Raw genomic sequence first — 17,810 nt, 5'->3', positions numbered from 1 at the left:
TTTTTTCTTGCTTTGAGGAATGGTCAATGGCGAGTTCTGCAAAAAATATCCTTTCTTTTTTTAGAATTTAACTAGATCGCGATTCGTTGTAATATATTTTAAGAAAAATTATAAAAAAATATTTACAAATATTTAGCTGCCTCCAGGAATTGTTTTCTGTTCCGTAACATGTTAACTTACCTATACAAAATTATTATTATTTTTTTTTTAATTTTTAATGATATCTATTAAAAATAAAAAAAAATAATTTAAGTTTTTCTCTATGTAGTGATCATGTAGTGTAAGTTATTATGTAGTGATGTTTTAATATTTTTAATATTTCATAATTTAAGTTAATTTTTATAATTTAATTCAAAATTACAGTGGACCCTCCAAGGACTCGTAGGCATGTTAATATATACAAATAGCTTTCAATTATTTCGGTTGCCTTGATTTCTTTCTTCTTTGACAAATATTATTTCTCAAAATATCAAAATTGTCCCTGTGAGAGGTTTCACTGTATTATACCTACATATACATATTATCCTTCTCCATTTACACTTAACAACCTGTTGTTTTTTACTTAAAATAATTTAATTTTTATCTTTCTTTTATTTCTACAAAACCTAACTAACCCTGTCTTTGTGTTTTTTCGTCTTTTTTGTTTTCTTCATTGATTCCTCTTTAGTTGGATCTTCTTAGTGCGACATGCATTACAGCATATCCTTTTTACTAAATATCACCTCAGCATTTGCCGAAGTTTCATTGGGTATGGAACTCGTTGGTGGTTTTGGTGGTGGTGGTATTTGATCATCATCTTCGGCTCCATTGAGTAAATAATTCAAATCGTGACTAATGCGGTCCAGCATGGCTGAGGTATCCTCAACTTCACCAACACCACCACCAGCACTATTCGCTTTGTTGCCCTCCTCACTGTTTACATTACCGCTATTGTTTGTATTAATTTTAGGTATGCCACTATTTGATTGCTGACCCGACTGCTGCTGCGGCTGCTGTTGGTGTTGTCCAGAATTCGTTGACGCGACCGCCGTCGCCGTCGTTGCATTGGTGGTACCCTGCATAACGGCCACCATTGTTGGCAACAGTGGATCGAATGTGTGTGTCGTCGGTTCCATAATGGTTACACGTTTTTGAGTTTTTGGTGTTTGTGTTGTTACCGATGTTGTGGTGACCATTGTTGCCGCTGTTGTTGCAGTTGTTGGCTGTGGCCCTGTTGGCATTGTATAACTATTGCAGGATTGCAGAGCTGATGGCATTGCCATGGCCACAATGGACGAGGAGGAGGAGAGTGGTGGTGGTAGTGGTGGCTGTGACTGCGATGTCGCTTGTACTTTATTCGCCAGACCACTTATGGATACGATAGTGGCACCGGATGGCAACATTTGCGTATTATGATGTCCAGCCTGATGGTGATATGATGTTGCAGTGGGACACATATTCAGGGGATTTCCACTGGAACGTATGCCAATGATGGTATCTGGGAGGAAAATACAAACATTGAATTGAAATATTAAAATAATATTGTGCGGAAGAAATTGAATTGATTTAAAGATATATTTTAGATGGTTGCATTTTTAAATTTCGGTACCAAATTTAAAATTTGGAAATTTGTGGTGGGTTTGAAAAATAGCTAGTTTATATTGAATAAAAAGTTTATTTGAATTTAATAATTTCTTTTTGGACCATAAGAAGATATATTTCCAAAACTCTCTTTTGCAGTGATTATTCAGAAACCCTATAGGAATCCAAGAAAGACTGACTGGAGAGGTTCGAAAGCCTTGCGACATCCCGATTACGCTTACCCTCAAAGCTAAGCTATATCGATGAAGTTGATATAGCCGTTAGTAATCTAATAAGCACCCTCTTTGGCTGCTATAGGGACTCTTGCCCTGGTAATTTTCCCGACAAAAAGTCGAAACCTGTGCAGTGGAGTAAGAGATCAACGAGCTTAGAAAAAAAAACCTTACAACGGATTGGGACGACAAAGGAGAGATTAAATGTGCCAAGAAGAATTCGTGGGTGAATTTCTGTGAGTCAACGAAGCAGCCAAGTTTCGCAAGGTACTGCCAAAGCATTCCAAGCCAATTGGCAGCATCAAGAAATTAAATGACGTATGGACAGAATCTAGTCTTGACTCTCTGGCGATAACTCATTTCCCAAACTGTAAAGATATCGGAACGGGTTGCCGTTGGAGCAATTTCATCCCACTTGGAACCACATGGTGTTTTACCAGCGATGTAGCAGAATTTAACGCCACTTGTATACGATATCCTGAAAACGATCTTTAAGTTTTTTTTGTATCACTCACATATAGCTATTCTATGGAAAGAGGTTACAGTGACCGTACCGAAATACTTTCTTTTAAAGACTCTTGAAAGGCTGATTGACCTTGATATAAGAACGGATGTAGGCTACTCACTTGCGAGTAACTCACGCCTACATAACAAAGTCCTCATGAGATTGTCAGTTACATTGAAAAAACATATAGAAGAAGAACTATACACTGGCGGATTTTCTTGACTCCGGGGCGCCTTCAACAAGGTAGAACTCAAATGAATACCTAATTTCTTACCTTAAGATTCATACCCTTATAACCTGGATTGATGCAATGCATAACAACAGATCATTAATTTCATTCGGAAATCAGAAATCAGGGAACACTGCAGGGAGGTATTTTATCGCTACCCTGTTCACATACCGACATCCAGCCAGAGAACCAGTCAGGTCTCTGTCCATCCACGAATACTTGGGGTAAGCCCATTTAAATTATATTCCAAGAATACGCTGATGTAACCTAGATAAACAATAACCATAGGTTCTTTCTTACCTAACCCTAAACGACTCCCTTGAGGACCTCATGAGGTATTTGACTCTTTTTTAAAAATGGCGTGGTTAGCTAACGTTAAGATTTATGATACGCTTATAACCTGGATTGATGCAATGCTTAGGAGCAGAATCATTAATTTCATTCGGAAATCAGAAACCAAAGGAAGACCGCAGGGAGGAATTCGCTGCTGCTGTGGTTTCTCGTTGTTAACAGGATTCTACGGGACTGCGGAAAATCAGTTATGGAAGTTCTTGTTTATGCTGATCAGGGGAAAATTCTTGTCCACTGTATATTACAGCTAATGCAGTGTGCACTTACAAAGCTGTCACGGTGGAAGAGAAGTAGCATTTAGGGGTCAAACCAACAAAGGCAAAGTTGGCTCTGTTCACAAGTCTGCGCAAGCCGGATCAATTCATTTCTTCGGTACTGAATGGAGTGACTTTATAACTCTATTCTGAAGCCAAATGTCTGGCTACCGTTTTGGGATGTCAACTGGAACAAATACGTTGCGGTTTATTCCGCTATAATCCTTAAAGGGCTCGGGGTGTATGAGCTGAAGTAAATTCAAATACAATTATGAGGTTGGACGAAATAGGATAGTGATTCTAAACAGAGGCGTGAAACGGAGCTAACGTACCTCCACTCGTTTTACCAATATATACAGACGGATCAAAGATGGAAGAAGGCGCGGGAGGCGGATAGCTAATTGACTCTTCTATAATCAGTTCAGATGCATTGCTGAGGTGTAGAACGCTGCAGACGACTCTCCGACTTTGCTGGGTACCTGATCATTGTAATATTGAGGGAAATGAGAAAACGACCAATTGTCATCCCGACATCCAGTCTGAGAACCCAGACACATGTACATGGATGATCTCCATCAAAGTCGCTGACAGAAATTAATTGAGAAAAGTCGCTCGACGGGACCTATATAGAGTTCATTGAAGGTATTTGCAGTCCAAATACCGTACTTCACGACGGAGTTACGCCGATAGCCAGATGGAGAGCCGTTCAGTTCTCGGTTCAGACACGTATACTCAGGGTAACAGCGTATAAACAATAATCACCGTTTTTTTATACCCCTACCATAAATAGTATGGAGGGTATATTCCGTTTGTAACTCATCGAAATAATTATTTTAGACCCAACAAAGTATATAGCCCTATCCGCCCGACCGTCTCTCCGTCTGTTGTAATCACGCTAGAGTCAAAACGATTAAAGATAGGAAGCTAAAATTGTGCACAGATCAGTCTTTTGTCTGCAGGCAGCTCAAGTTTGATATGGGCTATATCGGTCTATGATATCGTATATATATGGGGTCATAACGGTACCCCCGATATTCGGTATTTTGACGATTGTAAAAAGGATTTCCATCTGAATACTTTACCCTCTGGAAGAGTATTGTCTATATAGGTCCAAGATTTCGCCCCCAAATAAAGGCACCTCCCTATATTCCGTCTTTTGATGATTTTAGCTAAATTGTTTCAATAGAATAGTCTGAAAAATCCATAAAAGAAGTTCTCTTTAAACACTTTACCCCTGGAAAAGATATATCTATATAGGTCCACGATATCGTATAGCCCACATACAACGGTACTCCCCGACATTCGATATTTTGACGAATTTAGAGACATTATTCAACGGAGTTGTTTCAAATTTCGTATTTAGAATTTGTGATGGGTACTACAGCCAATGACAGAAAATTATCTATGCGGGTCCAGGTCTTCCTATAGACCCCAGATATCAGCACCTCCCTATAATCGGTATTTTGTTGATTATTGATTGGTTATTTTCCGGAATTGTTTCAAATTTCGTATTTGCATTTTGAAATGGGTACTACAGCCTTTGACAGAAAATTGCCTATGCGAGTCCACGTCTTCCTTTAGACCCCAAAGTAACGATAACTCCCTATATTCGGCATTTTTAAGATTTTAAAATAATTTTTGAAAAATTTCCAAATTCTTTACAAATGGTGGGGCTATTTAAAGTTCGGCCCGGCCGAAATTACTGCTTTTTAACTTATTCCCTTATGATGCCGAAAAATAAAGTAAGACGATACTTCCAGGTTCTGGAATAGTTGCTTTGGTCATTTTAAGCAATGAATCGAAATATTTGGTAGAGTATTATGCAGTAAAATATCAAGATTATTAAATGCCCCAATAAAAATCTCATAATTATCCTTTTCGGACATTCATCCCAAAGGGAGTCGCGATTTTCTACATCACCTTAGAGACGAAGTTTTCCTAACACTCCTTTAAAATTTCCATTGAAAAAATCCTCTCATCCTTTGGACAGATTTAATATTCTAAAGTATTTTTATTACAAAAAGGTGTAATAAACTCATTCCAAATAATGTAATCATATTCCCGGGGCAAAGTTTACGGTCCATTTTACAAGAAAATTATCTTCTAAGCTTCTTATGACCAATTTCGTACTATAAAAACGAAAAAAAATTATTTACTTAAAATATTTTCTTTATTTAATGCCCTTAGGTTATAAAATCACCGAATGAGGCAAACGGCAAATACCCCCACCCCCACAATTCACTTACACACACACGCACATATACTTCAATAACTGTCATCAGGATTTGTCACGTGTTTCCTTCATTTCTACGGAATTCTCTAGTATTAAGTTTAATTTCTTCCTCTTAACCGGAAGTGTGTTGACAACTTGGGCCCTTAAAATCTAAGTCCCCTTAATAATGGCCCACATAAAAGTAATTAGAGATTTTATAATGTCCTTGCCGGGGCAAAACAGAGGAAAACATTAACAACATTTTTTTTTTTTTTTGGTTGGTTTTTGTTTGTTTGGTTTGTGTTCTACAAAATTCCGGAAATCATTCATTCATTCAGCCATGCCGTAAAGCATTAGCTAACGGCCGGTGTAAATTCATGGTTATACACGGTGGTGGTGGTGGTGGTAGTAATGGTGGCGGATGTTTGGTTACCGGTGGTCGGTCGGTCGGTCGGTCGGTTTCACATGAATTTATATTCTTGTGCCAGGGCAGAGTTAGTTGAGAACAGTAGAATGGGTTGTGGAAAATTTTAAGGATGTTAAAAAAGAGGAAATGAGGAGGAGGGGCACAAAATGATGCTCTATATAAGAAGGCCAAACCGATGGTCTTCTAAGGAAAAAGACCATCCCGATGGTCTTCTATAGGAGAGGACCATCCGCTGCTCTTCTATAGGAAAAGGCCACCGGCTACCATCCCGATGGTCTTCTACAGAAGAAGACCATCCCGATGGTCTTCTACAGAAGAAGACCATCCCGATGGTCTTCTACAGAAGAAGACCATCCCAATGGTCTTCTACAGAAGAGGAGGAGGGGCACAAAATGATGCTCTATATAAGAAGGCCAAACCGATGGTCTTCTAAGGAAAAAGACCATCCCGATGGTCTTCTATAGGAGAGGACTATCCGCAGCTCTTCTATAGGAAAAGGCCACCGGCTGGTCTTCTATAGGAAAAGGCCACCGGCTGGTCTTCTATAGGAGAAGACCACCGGTTGGTCTTCTATAGGAGAAGACCACCGGCTGGTCTTCTATAGGAGAAGACCACCGGCTGGTCTTCTATAAGATAACATCAGCGGCTGGTCTTCTATAGAAGAAGATCATCTGTGCTGGTCTTCTATAGAAGAAGATCATCTGTGCTGGTCTTCTATAGAAGAAGACCATCTGTGCTGGTCTTCTATAGAAGAAGACCATCAGTGCTGGTCTTTTATAGAAGAAGACCATCTGTGCTGGTCTTCTATAGAAGAAGACCATCAGTGCTGGTCTTCTATAGAAGAAGACCATCTGTGCTGGTCTTCTATAGAAGAAGACCATCTGTGCTGGTCTTCTACAGAAGAAGACCATCTGTGCTGGTCTTCTACAGAAGAAGACCATCTGTGCTGGTCTTTTATAGAAGAAGACCATCTGTGCTGGTCTTCTATAGAAGAAGACCATCTGTGCTGGTCTACTATAGAAGAAGATCATCTGTGCTGGTCTTCTATAGAAGAAGATCATCTGTGCTGGTCTTCTATAGAAGAAGACCATCTGTGCTGGTCTTCTATAGAAGAAGACCATCAGTGTTGGTCTTTTATAGAAGAAGACCATCTGTGATGGTCTTCTATAGAAGAAGACCATCTGTGCTGGTCTTCTATAGAAGAAGACCATCTGTGCTGGTCTTCTATAGAAGAAGACCATCTGTGCTGGTCTTCTATATGAGAAGACCACCGGCTGGTCTTCTATAAGATAACATCAGCGGCTGGTCTTCTATAGAAGAAGATCATCTGTGCTGGTCTTCTATAGAAGAAGATCATCTGTGCTGGTCTTCTATAGAAGAAGATCATCTGTGCTGGTCTTCTATAGAAGAAGATCATCTGTGCTGGTCTTCTATAGAAGAAGACCATCTGTGCTGGTCTTCTATAGAAGAAGACCATCAGTGCTGGTCTTTTATAGAAGAAGACCATCTGTGCTGGTCTTCTATAGAAGAAGACCATCTGTGCTGGTCTTCTTTAGGAGAAGATCATCAGTTGCTGGTCTTCTATAGGAGAAGACCATCAGCTGATCTATAGAAGAACAACATCTGTGTTGGTCTTCTACAGAAGGTCTTCTTCTCAGCTGGTCTTCTATAGGAAAGGACCTGGCCTTCCACAGAAAGATACCATCTGATACCTGGTCTTCTTTAGAAAGAGACCATCTCCTGGTCTTCTTTAGAAAGAGGCCATCTTCAGGTCTTCAATTGAAGAAAACCATCTCCTGATCTTCTACAGAAGAAAAACATCTCCTGGTCTTCTAGAGAAGAAGATCCTCTCCTTGTCTTCTTGAGAAGAAGACCATCCCCTTGTCCTCTATCGAAGAAGACCACCCCTTTGTCTTCTATAGAAGACGACAACCCCGGTCTTCCAGAGAAGAAGGCCATCTCCTGGTCTTCTTGAGAAGAAGGCCATCCCCTGGTCTTCTATGGAAGAAGACCGTCCCCTGGTCTTCTATAGGAGAAGACCACCGGCTGTTCGTCTATAGGAGAAGACCACCGGCTGGTCGTCTATAGGAGAAGACCAACATCTGGTCTACAGGAGAAGACCACCGGCTGGTCTTCCATAGAAGAAGACCACATATCAGAGTTCTGTAGATGGGGAACACCTGTGGGTCTACCTTATGATCTCCTATTGAAGGGACCTATTTGGATTTCCCTTTTCTATTCCAATACCCACTTCTAGCCATAAATCTCATATGTGCAGCATTCCTTCCTATATCCTTTTGTACTTCCGGTTTAATAATCACCTCCTCAGCCCCCACCTTTCGTGTTGATGAGGTTATTAAATTCTAGTTGATTGTTTGTCTATCCCTTCATGCCTGTAGCCCAAGCAGGATACTCAGGCAAAGGCCTTGTCTACATTTCTAATGTTCCCGGTTATAGACAAACAAATCTATGGTTTGTTAAGCGTAAGCAATCCTGTTTGCTTTTTTTAGCTTCAGGAGACAAGAATGGTAAAAATTTTAGTTGTTTTACACCCAGCCGGACACGGAAAGGCAACATCGTTGTGAGGAGCAAACAAACGTACGACTTGTGTTGTCAATGTTTTCAGAATTTAGTTGCCGTCTGGGCAAGATTACAAAGACCAACAGAGACAAGTTGTGTTCCAAACCAACCATCATCATCATCATCGGCATTATCGTCATCATTTTCAGCGTCATTGTTATGAAGGTCCCATACAACAGACAACAATTTCCCAGGGTGTTAGACAACAAAAACAACAACTACATCTAACAAACGAAAACTGCGGACAATGATAAACCAGCTAAACACTCTCTCTCTCTATCTCTTTCTCCCTCTCTTTTGTTGAAATGTTGCAATTTTCTTCCTCATTTTCCATGCTGCTGTTGTATTTTCATTCTTTTTGTGTTTGTGTGTGTGTGTTTAGAGTAAACAACCGCCCTGGGCTTATTGTTGTTAAATATTTAATCTTTCTTTTAGTGGATTTACTATTCCAAGATGCTCCAAAACTTGCCATCATCAGTGGACCACAATGCACTTGTAGTTGCTGTGTAATGACAGTTGTTCTGCCGTTGCGACCACAAAAGCCCTCCATCCCCTTGGCAGCTTTTGCGATTGTTTATCATTGGCATTAAGTAATTTAAAATTCTAAATATGCTCTCTGCGAGAATTGTCAAATCCATTTGGAATTAGGTTAATGCCATAAAGAATATAGACAGATAGATATTTATTTAAGCAATAGTTGAAAATTGGGATATCTTTGGGAGGAAATTAAAGAAGAGGATCGCCTTAGATATTAGACAAAAAATCATAATTGATTTTGTCAACACAATGCCATATTAGAATCTCAATATCAGTTTTATAAGAAACAACTAAAACGAAGGTCTGATTTGTAAAGAGGAGAAGCGTTGGTCAAGTTTCGGTATCAAATCAATTCAGAGCTTCTGTTAATGCTGGAGAACCGTAGTGTGGTTGGGTGTGCGGTGTGAAATTTTGGTCTTCAATAAACAGGCATAGCCCCGTTCTCTCCCATAACTATGAGTCGTCCATTAGACAGACACTCTCCACGTGTCTCTGTTCGGGATTACAGTTTCGCTCAGTGCAACTAATTTCTTTTCAGGTACTACGTCAGAAATGGTCTCATCTATTGAGTCACCCATAGTAACCTGTTTCATGGTATGTTGTGTGACTTTTATTGATTAGCTCTTCCATCGCTTTCCGCCTAAAGGCTGTCTCATACCTAATTTGTATTTTTATTGGGTACACATAAAGAATTATCTTTAAAACCCTGGTTGGTGTAGTCCTCATTGCCCTGCTGATACATAGACAACATGTTCTCTGTAGATTTTGCAAGATTATGATATTACCATTTTTATTCATTGCTGTCCACCGGACTACTGACGCATATGTTAGAAAAGATCAAGTCACTCTTTTGTATAAAAGAGTAATTTTTCGGTAATTCCCCATTTTGAACCTATTGGTCTTCTACAGATTGACCAGCAGCTGTAAACTTTATTTTCTATTTCGCTGATGTGGTCTTCCTTAATATGTTTATTATTCAGGATTACTCATTCCGGAAGACTAGTTTGGCTAGGTGACCATTTTTATCTTCCTAGTGCAAAGACATAGTTAAATTTTTCCGGGTTTACATTTAGTCCTCTTGACTTGTCTCAGTTGTGTTGATTGATTCGGTCCTTCTGCACAGTAAATTTTGAATTCTCTGGAAACTTTACGAATTCGTCGAATTTGAATTAAAGATATTATAATCCAAAGGAATCATTTCCATGGGGGCCTTGGATATACGTAATATTCCCTCATTGAAGTATCTATCATTTAAATATATGTAAATGAGCTTCGTTTGGTTCCAGATATTTATGTACATACGCACACTCCGACATACTGAATTAATAACAATTGTATTGCTAATAATTCCAGTGTAGATCCTTAGTTCGGAATGTATTTTTATACCCTCAGCCATATGGATAGAGAGGGTATATATATCATTTGATACGGCCAAAACGTACTTTATCGATATAACGGTTTTAGATCATAGGTCTCTTTGGACCAAATCTGTTTCAGAACATTTGATAACTCTAGAAGGGAGTTGTCTAAATTTGGTACATCGTAATAATATCAAACTTAGATCGAGTTCGGAGATAGGCAATATAAGTCCACTGCTTCTGGTACCTCCCTCACAAAAGGTAGAACATTTTAAAAAATATTTTACTGCCAAGAAATGGAAAGGATACTCTGATTTTGCTCCAACTTTGCGAATCCTAATATTTGCATCAGTGCTAGGTCAGATGCGAAAATGGACGACATCGGTCCACTCCATGAAGTACCTCCCTTACAAAGCGTCAAAATTTTGAATAAGTATAACTCTTATAAAATGTAATGTAATATTTTTATTAAACCAAGGTCTGGTGTGAATGTGGATTATATCGGACCATTCCTTCTGGTAGTTCCCCCACAAAGGGTCAAAGTTTTGAATAACAAAAACGATCATAAAATCCGAAACACGCATCCGATTATCTTCATATTTCGCACATCCCATTATTTCTACTTACACAAGACCTGCCGTGAAGATGGAATGGGATACCAAAGACACCCCAAAAGGGTCAAAATTTTGAATAACCATGAAGCTCATAAAACGCGAAATTAACATTCGATTCCATTCAGACTTGGCACATCTCAATATTTGCACTAAAACAAGATCTGTTATAAAGATGGTAGAGATCGGACCATTTCTTCTTGTACCTACCCCACATACAGAATGAGATGAAAAAACTGCAACCATCTTCAGACTGCTGTCATTTCTAACAGACTCGTCCGACAGCTGTTAAAATTATTCCAGTGACAGCTCATTATATTGTTTACAAGCGTATGAAGGCATTTTGGTGAGAATTTTCCAGCGGGATGGCGTGATTTCTTTCTATATTTGACTGGAAAACTAAAGTGGCTATGGTTAGAGCACTCCAGCATTTAAATGTGAATAAATCTTTTGTGTCTCGTACCATCGCTCGTTACCGTGATACTGGTAGCGTAGTCCGACGTCAAGGAAGTGGACGAAAGAAAATATCAACATCAGCAAAAATGGTTCGGAAAGTAAAGAAGCGACTTGATCGAAACCCGCGTCGCAGTGGCCGAAAAATGGCCCGTGAGCTGAATATATCGCAATATACAATTCGGCAAATATTAAAAAACGAGCTCGGGATAAAGCCATTGAAATTCCAAAAAGTGCAAGAACTTACACCGCAACAGAAAGAAAATAGACTCTAAAGAGCTAAAGAGTTGCTTTGCTTGGCCGAAAGTGGTGAACTGCCGAATTTGGGTTTCTGTGATGAGAAAACTTTCGTTGTCCAAAGAGGTTAGCTGAAATGTGCACTTTCGGATGGCCACCAGAACTCAAGCGCCGGCCACTGCGATGGTGTTGGCCATAACAGCGGGGAGCGACCGCTCGTATTAATCGACAGTGTCATCAGAATAAATGCTAAATATTATCGCGAAAATATTCTGGATGGTGTATTAAAGCCTTGGGCACGCATTCAGCACCCAAGAATGGTTACAAAATGAGGTTCGTCGCTTCATTTCCAGCGCACAATGGCCACCAAAATCTCCGGATACCAATCCGTTGCACTATTGTGGTTGAAGTATTTTGGAAAGCAAAGTCAGCACTAGAAAATACCAAAGTGTAGATCACCTCAAGCAAGCGCTTCGCCGGGATTGGGCCAAAGTATCGCAGAGCAACATTCGGGCAGTGTGTGATGGTTTCATTGGCAGTTTGAAGGCCATAATTCGTGCCAAAGGTGACCAATTCGAACAAATCTAAACTTATTCTAAAATTTGATGCTATTTCCGACATTTTCTGCTTTCATTCAATAAGTTAAAAAAATAATAAAAATTATGGCGTTTGACTTTGTTGCAGTTTTTTTTATCTCACCTTATAATTTTACTGTATTTAAAAATCAAAAAATTAAAAAAAATATTTCTTAAATAATAAGTTATAAGGAATTCACACCGCTTAGATCAGTCTGGGCCACCCTGTACATTTCATATAGTTTTTTGGTGTAATGCAATGAAAATCCCAAACGGAAATCCGATAAAAATATTTTATATTCTGCAAAAATCCGAAAACGGTAGCCTTCTCTAATCGATTTTCGTTTTTATTATTTAAACTCTTCCAATTCGATCCAAAATATCAGCTTAATGGAAAATTCAATTATTGCATACAAAATTACACAAGCCTGCACAGAACTAAATATCTTCTGGCCATCTAGTTACTGCTGCTAATCACAGCATCATCTATCAAAAAAAAGTTCCTGGTTTTTCTATTCTCTCCCACTTTCAAGTTTCCACCTCATCACCCCCCCCCCCCCCCCCATCATCTGCTGGATGTTGTTAATCAACTTTAAACGTTGACTCTCATCCGTTGGAGTAATTGTTCTTAGTTTTTACTTACCACCGGCAACATTCTGCAATATATCCAAATGCTCGGCACCGATATAATCGCCGCTAGATGCTTGTTGAGCATGTGTTGCGGACAAATGACTTCTTCGACTTAAGCTACCCGTCATGGATGCTGACGGTGGTGGTGGCATGTTAAGCGCTGACGTTGCAGCAGTTCCATATGCATCATAGTAACCCATGGAGCTGCCAGAAACAACTTGTGGCATAACGGCAATATGATGTTGTGGTTGTTGTACACAATTTCCACCCGTCGTGCTGCTATTGCTAAGTCGCTCTCCGGCCACATTGACATTTCCACCCAATATGTTGCAGCATCTCATGGCTCGTGGAGATGTTATTGATGTCAATGTCGCCGAAGTTGACGACGATTGTGAATTGCCGGGATGTGGATGATGCTGATGTTGGAACTGTTGCTGCAAACATGTCGTCATATGTTTGCCGGCCGACTTGCGTTCCAAGGTACTGCAGGCCGAAGCCATGGGATTGCCATTGTTAAGGGTTATGGTACCCATGGATGTTGGTGGCGGAGGTTGTGTCGGGCCAATAAACGTCTCCACACTTGCCACGTGATGATGTTCCTGTTGTGAGGCTGCTGTCGCCGCCAGCAAAGGCAACATTTGACAACGTGGAGCTGTGGAGATTATGGTTAAGCCCGGCATTTGACATGATGCCGCTCCAGCAGCCGAGGCAGCAACAGCACTCAACTCCAATTGATGTCGTCGAGCCGGTGATGGTGGTGTTTTGTGCATCAACGGTGGTGCTGAGCTGCTAAGTTCAGATTCTTTTTCATGATTTGTGTAAACTGTAAGGGAGAGATGAGAGAGGGGCAGAAAGTGTAAGTGGATTCGGTTAAGTGACCAGTTGAGAAATACTTACAACTAATTGGTGTATTAATGGTCCCTGTACAGTAGTTATCATCTAAACTTGTTTTACTGGAACTGAGTTTCTTTTTTAGATTATCACTCGACGAGTAGCGACCCAAGGCACCCTTGTCATGGCGCAAAGGTGATTCAGGTTTTATCACAAAACAGCAGAGTATGGTAAAGCCCTGGAAATTAAGAGAAAGATAAACTATTTTTTAAAATGGAACACAAAAATATGGAAAGCTAAATTCAATGAATGAAAAATATTTAGGACAAATATTTAGCCTCAGGTAATAAAATGTGTTTTATTCAAGTAACGTGGACAATATAAATGTCGTATTCAAATGACGTAGATGAGGAAATTTGGACACTGAATATCTTCCAAAGTCATTGACAAATTAATGCCCAGATTAATTAGTGCACAAAAAACTTTGTACCTACTTTTGAGTGCGGTTGAGATGCTGGGAAAATCGAGCTATAAACAATAAATATTCTAAAATTACATATTTCCCAGCCGCCGTAAAATATCACATGTGAAGGGAATCCTGCAATGTTCTCCATTCAATATTAGAGAAGATAAGAATAATTATGTGGCTGCGATTAGGTTAAGTTAGATTAGTTTCAGTAGCACTTAAGGAACATATTTTTAAATGAAAACTAGAATTTAATCTACACCCAAGCGAAGCGGTTGTGTTGTCTATTCCAGTCGAGCCGAATAGAGAATTGAATTGACAATCGAAGAAGGAGATTGGATTCTATTCTCATTTACAGTTACGTTAAAAAGAGGCGCGAAACTCTCGCCACATATTGGACATACACTTTAGCCAGTATAGGCCTGTTGTGCGCTCTAGACTAAGTAGTTGTTGAAAGAAAACAGCAATTTACACTCAATTATATTAGGAATTCAGGTGCCTTAATAAACTTCCTTAATTGTTTTATTCAATTTACCATGATCTGATTATAGTCTGGTATGTAGTCGATCCCTAAGGATTGGGATCTGATATTTACAAACGCTGGGTATGGACACAGAAAATTCTCCAACGTTCCATCTTCCTCGCATGCCTTGCATATGTTGTTATCTGCATATCCTATCTGGTACAGATGAACTTCTAGGCCCAGATGCCCCGTTAGGAAAGTTTTTCGTGTGTACCATATACGTCTTAATTGTTCCATAGGGTTATGTCGGCGTTTTTTGCCCATGTTTTTAACTCTAGACGTGAGGCATTTAGCGGCTTTGGAATGTCCATGCTTACTGTTGCTAATTTCCCACCCGTTTTGGGTGAGTCTCGTTACCTCTAATTCCCGTATGACCGGGTTGCCATATAATGCGATCTGAGACGTGTTAAGGATAGTTGTTTATTGGATTTACATATTCCAATACAGTTTTGGATGTTATAGCTTTTATGGCGATCTTACTGTTCGTTAGGACGTTTACGGCAGCAGGTCTCGTATTGGCATTATGCCAGTTCAGACCCTCTGTAATCGCCCGGACCTCCGCTTGATGGATCACAATATGATCGGGCAAGCGGAAATAGATTACGGTATATGGGTCTTCAATAAAAAGCCCCAGTTCCGCTCTCCCCTAGCATTGAGGAATTTGCGATATAATTCGTTGACCGACGAGTCTCTGGTAGGATTTAATGTTTCGCAGCTGCAATTAATTTAGGCATCCGATCCGACACAATGTTTTCCATTGATCCTCCCGTCGATACTTTTAAACATTTTTGATGGTACGTCAAGGGGCCTTTAATTATCCACTCATCTGTCGCCCTGGGCCTTATGACCGCTTCATATCGTATCTTCATATTTCTTGAGTGTACATATAAAATTGTCTCTAAAGCCCTAGTTGGTGATGTCCTCATTACACCGCAAATGCTTAAGCAGCACATTCGTTGGAATTTTTGTAACATTTTAGTATTCAATTGTTTATCCATAATTGTCCAGCAGACTGCTGATGCCTATAATAGGTTTAATGACGCTTTGAACAGCCAGTGTGTCATATTGGGATTAAAACCATTTGGATTGAGCCTATAGTCCTTTTGCACGTTGCCCACAATCTATAAGCTTTATTTCCTCTTTCTTAGATGCAGTCTCTCCAAGTAAGTTTCCTATCTAGGATTAAACCCAGATATTTAACATTATTGGAAATGTTGATTGACTTTTTCAGGAAGACTGGCTCATCGAAGTGCCCCAGTTTTGTTTTCCTAGTGAAAATACATATCTATATACATATCTAAGTTTCCTCCGGGTTTACGTTAAGACCTCTTGGTCTTGTCAAGGTGAATGCAAGTTTCTGAGCCGTATCCTCCTTCAGCACAACAAATTCGAGTTCTTTCCCCTCAGAAGTATTATAACGTCGATTGCATAGCAGATTGGTTCAAATCCTTCTTGGTAAAGTTCTTAAAAGACTGTTTTTGATAGTAACCTCTAGGATAGGTGATAAAATCCCTCCCTGTTCCTTGACCAACTCTGTCCCTTATGTTAACGTCCTACAGCCCGCAACATCCATCCATATTCCTTATCATATGCTTTATCCATGAGGGTCCAAACACGATTACAAATACTACATACACCGGCGACAGGAGTGCTTGATCGATCTTCGAAGGCCGAGCTTTTCCTTACAGAGTGGCAAATTTTCTTTTAAAATATTAAGGTACATAGTCTGATCCATAACACCCTCAATAAAATGCAATACACCAGGTCCAGAGACAGAAAATGAACCCCACACCATTACTGACCCACCATCGTGCTCAATGTAGTCTTCATATTTTTGGCAAGGAACGCTTCATTTGGCTTTCTCCATACATAAGGTCTGCCATCTGAACCAAAAAGGTTGAATTTGCTCTCGTCCGTGGACAGCTCATTCTTCCAAAATGAAAAATCTTTTGATATATGCTCCTTGGCAAATCGCAATCTTACTTCTTGATTTCGCTTGCTGATTAGAGGTTTTTGTCTAGCTCTTCTTTTGTATTGTAATTCGACTTATGCAGTATATTTTTTATTGTTTGAGGGTAACACACATTTCCCAAATCCTTTTCAGCAATTCTTGCGAGCTTCAGTGCACTCAAAAATGGATTCTTTTTGATCTGCTGAAAATTATACTTTTCACCACTCAAGGTAAATATTTTATTATTTGCCGCTTTTGACTCATTTTTTAAATATCCATCTGTTTTGATCCGTTTTATGATGTACTGAACTATATATTGGCTTCTATTAACAATCTTAGATATCTCACTTAGCGATTTATGGCTTTTGTAATGTTAAATTTCTAAATTTCTCACTTCAACAGTAATTTGTCCTCGTTGTCTTCCCATTTTTTATACGTTTTAGTGTTTACCTCAGTAAATTACACAACACGTGAAAATCCTAAATTAGCTTTTAGGGACTTCCGCTAATACATTTTCCAATAATCACGTGAAGTTGGACGCAGTTTGAAATAGGGTTGCCGTATAAATGTAAGCTGTACGAGTTTAGCTTTTGCATAGAAATTTGGCGAGTTTTAGAATAAATGTCATTATTTTGTTAAATAAATAAAACAGTAAACTTTTTTTCTACGGCTAGTTCTAGCACCCTATACACTAATAAAAAATATAGGTTTCTTTTGGTAGTTAATTTGATAACAATCATATATTGCATGAAAGAAAATCGTTTGCTTAGTGTACGAGATTCGCTTGGAGCTACTGTATATAATTAAAAGCCTACAGCTCCACCGTAGCCTCAGTTAAGTATTATATAGATAAACTTAGAAAAAAAGACTTATGCTAAGTAAAGATATAAGGAAATATTGTTAACCATACGATTTTGACTTATTGTTTAAGGAATTGATGAAAATGTATTTTTTATTATAAACCGACGATTTCACTTAGGGATCTCTAGCTTGACACACCGATAATTGTCGATAACACCATGCCTCATTAAGGTAATATGTATAAATAGACGCTTCATTAATGATATTCACCATTCGGGTATCCAAATGCTATAAATTTATTTTTAAAATTGGTTACTTTTTATTTCTTTGTTATATATTTTATATTATCTGATTATGTCTTCTCATAATTATCACATTACCTATTTCAAACTTTAATGCAGCATCAGTTTCATTACTCGTGAAACTTAATACCCTCCCACTTCACAAAACGTGTATAAGTTTTGAGACAAAATGCCATTAAACTTT

The 17,810-nt window shown here is 39.1% G+C and overlaps 1 protein-coding gene across 1 annotated transcript in view; it reads right to left on the bottom strand.

Annotated features, from left to right (window-relative positions):
* Positions 1-552: 552 nt before the first annotated feature.
* LOC101892624 (uncharacterized) overlaps positions 553-17,810 on the bottom strand; it is a 277,791-nt gene continuing 260,533 nt past the window's right edge. The window contains exons 15-17 of the mRNA XM_059130222.1: positions 13,650-13,821; positions 12,766-13,575; positions 553-1,477 (exon numbers count right to left, since the gene is read on the bottom strand). Of these exons, the coding sequence (XP_058986205.1) occupies positions 693-1,477; positions 12,766-13,575; positions 13,650-13,821 (1,767 nt within the window). The 3' untranslated portion in view covers positions 553-692. The remainder of the gene's footprint in view (positions 1,478-12,765; positions 13,576-13,649; positions 13,822-17,810) is intronic.

This window comes from Musca domestica, unplaced genomic scaffold, assembly GCF_030504385.1.
Source record: "Musca domestica strain aabys unplaced genomic scaffold, Musca_domestica.polishedcontigs.V.1.1 7, whole genome shotgun sequence".
Classification (NCBI taxonomy): Eukaryota; Metazoa; Arthropoda; class Insecta; order Diptera; family Muscidae; genus Musca; species Musca domestica.
This window is presented reverse-complemented; position numbering and strand designations above follow the sequence as displayed.